Raw genomic sequence first — 6,000 nt, 5'->3', positions numbered from 1 at the left:
GAAACATTTCATGCTGCTTGTCCCATAGGGACCAAAATTGCTGCTATAGGATCCAATACATAAAGGAGTTTATTACTGGGTGGCTTAGAATATCCTTATAATACTCTTCTATTCTACTTATAATACAGTTTAAGGACAGCATTAGGCTGAAGTTCCAGCATGTCTTTCTATCCTTGAGGGATTGGCCATAACATTTTAAGCTAGAGGTTTAGCTAATCACTGTAGCTTTGCAGTGGCTTTCAAATCCTTCTGTCATGAGTCTGGAGACAGATAAAGGGAAATCAGCAGCTGAATTTTCTTCTTCTCCATGACATCATAACAAATGCCCATCATTGCCATCACACACCCAATTTTCAAAAATTTTATTTTTATTGATATCTTTTATTTTTAACTTTATTTCTGAATATATTTCTCTCCACTCTCCTTTCCAGCAAGCCATCCCTTGAAACAAAATTTTTTAAAAAAAGAAAAAAAAAAGCAATTCAGCAAAATCCACCAGTGCAAATGCTGTGTTTGGCAGTGTTTGCTATGTTCAGGGGTGAGCTAAAGCCAGTTCATATCATTTTGTGAGGGCCAATTGTTCAATTTCCAATGCCAGTGTTTATACCTGGGAAATCTGCAAGTGCTACAAGTCAGAGCTTGATTTATTGTTTTGTTGATTGTCTAGACCAGGGGTAGGGAACCTGCAGCCTCCAGGCTACATATGGCCCTCTAGGTCCTCAAGTGTAACCCTTTGACTGAATCCAAGCAGATTCAAAGGGTCACACTTGAGGACCTAAAAGGCCACATGTGGCCTCAAGGTGGCAGGTTCCCCATCCCTAGGACTCTGAACTTAAGAATGTGATGAAGAAACATTCATAATTCAGATTAAACTTAAAGTGTGTCGTGACTACATTCCCTTCCTCTCCCCCTCCCCCCCAGAGATCTGATTGTTAACTATTTACCAACATACCAATGGCTATATTCCACATTCACAGTCCCCAGTTTCTACTAAAAAAAAGAAAGCAGCTGCACTATTAATTCTCAGTCATGAGACTGATTACAACGTATAAAGACCACATCATGCAACCTTTGAGAAAATTAAAGCCTCACCTTTATTTTATACACATCAGTCAGTATACAGTTTATTACACAAGAGTTGTGCTTTGTTTACAATATATTATATTGCTTCAAGACGATGCAAAAGAGATCATACATTATATTTCTACTTTACTGTATACAATATATTATATTGTATAAATGCCACTGAGCAAGTGTTGTTTTTTTTTAATACTGAGAATTCAGGAAAAACAGGAAAATCAAAACATTGTGCTGAGATTGAAAAAAAATTAGGATGCATTCGTTTTTCCTTAAAAAGCAACACAGCTTTAAATGTCTAATGTTTAGATCTAAATATCCAATATTTAGATCTAAGTAACCGATATTTAGATTTAGATCTAAATAATAAAGAAATTTTTTAAGGGCAAAACACAGTAGCCAGTCACAGCAATCATTGCCTTGCCCAATCCCTTCTCTGTGATTTGTGGTTTGTTTTTTTTTTAAGTCAAGGGTACCGCCTCTATAATGTGCTACAATCACCTACCTTACCATTGCATTTTCAGTTTTGGAAAATCATCTGCAGCTAAGCTTAACTTGATCAATGGACTTTCTAACAGAAATGTCGTTAAAAAGAATCAAAATGAGATCTACGCCACCATGCTAAAGAAGCTCGTAGAAGACTTAAAAGGAAAATCAGCTCGGTGATTTATAATGAAGCTAATAAAATTCAGGCCAGTATTCTTCCCTGTAATGAACAGCATTCTAACATTCAACACATGAAAGGTTAACAAAGGCTATGAACATGGTGTAACTTAAAACGTTTCAGATGCTGGGGGTTCACCAGATGTAATTGGATTCAGGTGGAACATGCCTCTCTTCGGCCTTTTTAAGTAAAGGCGTGTGCTGTCTGTGCTTGGTAACCGGTGGCTTTAGGGCATGCATGAGGCTGGCTCCATACCCTGAAAAATTAACCACAGTTTAAGAGAAAAGAAATGACAAACACAGATCCTTCAGGTTCATGGTTAACCATAACGATGGAATCCATTTTCCCTTTCTGGTCCAACAGGCCTGGCCACAGAAACCACAGTATGTAGCTACCTGAGTGAGGATTGTGGGAGCACAGATCCTGATTTGGAAGATGTCAGAGGTCATCTGGTAAAAAGGTTCTTAGCCTGGGGTCCGTGAACTTAAAAAATATATATATATTGACAACTGTATTTCAATATAATTGGTCTCATTCGTAATCCTATGTAGTTTATATTTTATGTTTTTAAAGACATTCTTCTGAGGATAGGTGTCACTGCCAATGGGACAAAAAAAAAGGCTAAAAACTTATGTTCTAGTCTAACCCCTTCACTTTACAGATGAAGAAACTGTCTTGCCTAACTTTACATAGGTAGGAGATGCTAAAGGTATTCATTTCCAGAAGTCCTTCTGTGATTTGAGTTGATATGTGGTACGATTTGATTGCACCATATCAGACTTATCTTTATACAAAGACCCTGTCCTAGTAACATAGTCATAACCAAGGTGGTGACCTGGGTCTTCTAGAAACTCTTATCAATGTCAAGGGCAATTAAGAGATTGAAAAGAAACTCATGTTCTTCAGCCAAGGGCCATTAAATCTATAATGCTGATTCACAAAAAGAGAATGATAAGCCCTGTAGACAACCTGATCATAGCTTTTCTTTTGCTACACTTCCAATTCAACTGAAGCCATACAGATAGGAATTAATTTCATACTCCTTCCTCCCCCCCCGTCCCGCTCCCATATGATCAGATCTATCTTGTTGTTCACTTGTGTCTGACTCTCCGTGACCCCATTTGCGGGTTTTCGTGGCAAAGATACTAAAGTGTTTTGCCATTTCCTTCTCTAGCTCATTTTACAGATGAGGAAACTGAGGCAAACAGGGTTAAGTGACTTGCCCAGGGTCACACAGTTAGTAAGTGTCTGGGGCTAGATTTGAACACATGTCATCTTGACCCCAGGTTTGGTTCTCTATCCACTACGTCACCTAATTACTCCTAGATCTATCTACTCGAGTTATTTCAATAACCAAAATGATAAACAGCAATTAATCCTGAATGAATTTAATGCCTGTTCACCATTAGGGTTAAAAAGATAATTTAAAGAGCTCATTCTCGATGATGACTTATAAATTCATGTAAATAAGGATGGAATTATACACAGGAGTTATATCTATTTGGGAACCCACTTCCCACCAACCCAGGCCAGGGGTGCAGTGATAGCAATATACCAAGAGCCCATGTAATATCATGGAAAAACTGCTAGATGAAGAGTAACTGACTTCAACCTCTGATATTTACTAATAATGTGGCCATAGGTCCACTTACTTTCTCTAAGCCTGAGTTTTTCAAGTTCTTTTTTTTTTTTTTTTTTGCTTAGGCAATGGGGTTAAGTGACTTGCCCCGGGTCACACAGCTAGTAAGTGTTACGTGTCTGAGGCCACATTTGAACTCAGGTCCTCCTGAATCCAGGGCCGGTGCTCTATCCACTGTGCCATCTAGCTGCCCCACCTTAGTTTTTCTATCTGTAAAATGGGGGTGATAATGGCATCTATTTCATGGAGTTTTTGTGAGGCTCAAATAAGTTTGTCTGTGGGAGGTGCTTTGCAAACCTTAATTCACTATATAAATATTAGTTATTATTATTTCAAGTAGCTTGACTTGCTCCAATTCTGTCTGTGAACTCTCAGAGAGGGTTCTCTCAGTAAAAGGAGGCGGGGTGTTTCAGTTGAAACACTGCTGGGTTTGGAGTCAAAGGACCAGGGTTCAAATATTTGCCCTGATATTGTGTGACCTTGGACAAGTCATGAGCTCTCTGGGTCTCAGTTTCATCATCTGTAAAATAAAGTAGTTGAATTAGATGACCTATGAAGTCTCTTTCAACTCTAAGTCTACAATCTTATAACTTTTGTTTAGCTGTATATTAGTTCTTCATCCTAATTCAAGTCACCAAATGGATTTCCCCCAAATCTGGAAAATGGGGCCATGCTGGCAACACCTTCTGCATAGTTGCCATTTTTGTTTTGTTTTAATGAAGTTTCTTTTGCAAACAATGAAATATAATTTAATAAAGTTTATATACCTTTTTTTGATGGAAAAAAAGTTTAAAAATGGATTAGTGGAGGCTTATTAAAAGTGAAAAAAACCCCTCAAGAGTAAGCTTATGCCACTGATCAAATCAGAATTGGCATCTTCTTTGGCAATTTTGACTTTCCAGTGCAGGGCTTCTTAAACTTTTTCCACTCAAGACTCCTTTTTGTGTCTCTTCGGTGTTTGTTGGTGTTGTTGGCTTGATAGCATGCACAGTGCAAAGTGAGCATGTTGTGTGTTCAGAACCAAGGCTGCAGTGAAGTCTAGTGATGTAACACTGGCAAGCCCTGAAGAAACACCTCAGATTCATTACACGTTTGATTTTTAATTAATTTTTGGTCATTGCACATTCAGAAACCTTTGACTGTTGCCAAATTTTTCACACCCACAGTTTAAGAAGTGCTGTTCTGGTATACATAACAGTCCAGGACTGAAAACATGAGGTAGGTCTATGTTTAATTATCAGGGCATATACTATAGTTTTCCATGATGATTAAAATATGAGCCAATAATGCACCAGCGCCCCTCCCCCCAAAAAATGTCTGCCACTTGTGATCCCAGCACTTCCCTTTGAGACAAGATGGTCCTGGGCAAAATGAAGTAGGTAGACGTCTTCAGCAGTCTTCCCCATCTGTCTCCACCCAGGTACCCAGTGTTTCCATGCTGCGGCCTAGGGGTTCAGGACCTCTGAGATAGTAAACAAGCTGATATAGGTTATTGTGTGTGTGTTTTAAAAAAGGGGATAGGGGATTTGATGGAAGGGGTTATTGCTGAATTTGGTGTCCAGAACCTGAGTCAGAATCCTAGCTTTGCCACTTACTACTACCTGTGTGATCTTGGGCAAATCACGTAACTTTTCTGGGCCTTTCTCTCCTCATTTGTAAAGCAAAGGGGCCAGGGTGACTAGATCAGAGGGGTCAAACATGTACCCTCAAACACTTCTGACTGCAGCTGAACCAGATTAAAATGCAATCAGGAAATATTTAGCAAAATAAATGAAAGTACAGTAAAACATAGATAATATTGCTTCTTCTTAAACTGTCAATATGGAGCCCACAGGGATCCTCACGTATTGATTGGTGGTTCCCGTTTGTACTTTATTGTACTAGATGACCTCTAAAATGACTTTCAACACAATCTAGACCTGGAGTCCTAGGACTCCAGAACCTCTGAGGTCACCTTCTAGTCTAAATCTATGATTATTCCAGATTAGCTTAAAGATGTCCAGGCTTACTAGCTCTTGGTGATTCCTTGCCCAGAGGACTCTTGGGATACTGTGTGCTTTGGAAACTACCTGCGTAGACCTCCTCACACTTCATTTTTCCCTCAGTGGGTTCACCCAAACACTACCAAAACTAGTTATCCCTTCTAAATTGTGGTGGGTAGGAGGTGGGTGGGAGTATGGTGGCCTTCCTCTGCCCTCATGATCTGGAAAATCCACGTGAAATTTTTTTTGGCCTTCCCTTTGTACTAGAGAAGAAGTCTGAATTTTTTCTTTTTCTTTTATGGATGTTTACAGAACCTTATCATAAAATTTCGGTTGATATTATATAATAATATACATATATTTATGCATTTATGAGTTTTTAAACTTCTTCTGTATTGTCTATTGGCCTTTGTGTGTCATCAGTGGCTTCCCCAAAACTTCCCCTAAATTCCCCTTAAACTTCTTATGCCAACCCATGATATATTGAAACCAAGGTGGGTATGAGATGTGGAAGGGATAACTGTATATATGACCTTACCTTACCAAATCCATTGTTAAAAGTTGTTAAGTCCATCGTACACTATCTCAATGTGCCTTGGGCACAGCGCCATTTTAAAATTCCAGAAAAGACCTTTAGA

At 38.9% G+C, this 6,000-nt stretch overlaps 1 protein-coding gene across 1 annotated transcript in view; it reads right to left on the bottom strand.

Annotated features, from left to right (window-relative positions):
- Positions 1 to 1,501: 1,501 nt before the first annotated feature.
- Positions 1,502 to 6,000, bottom strand: part of WIF1 (WNT inhibitory factor 1) — a 106,539-nt gene continuing 102,040 nt past the window's right edge. Inside the window, exon 10 of the mRNA XM_027854178.1 lies at positions 1,502 to 1,997. Coding sequence (XP_027709979.1) covers positions 1,876 to 1,997 — 122 coding nt within the window. The 3' untranslated portion in view covers positions 1,502 to 1,875. The remainder of the gene's footprint in view (positions 1,998 to 6,000) is intronic.

Source organism: Vombatus ursinus, unplaced genomic scaffold (assembly GCF_900497805.2).
Source record: "Vombatus ursinus unplaced genomic scaffold, bare-nosed wombat genome assembly UNPS02010320.1, whole genome shotgun sequence".
NCBI lineage: Eukaryota > Metazoa > Chordata > Mammalia > Diprotodontia > Vombatidae > Vombatus > Vombatus ursinus.
This window is presented reverse-complemented; position numbering and strand designations above follow the sequence as displayed.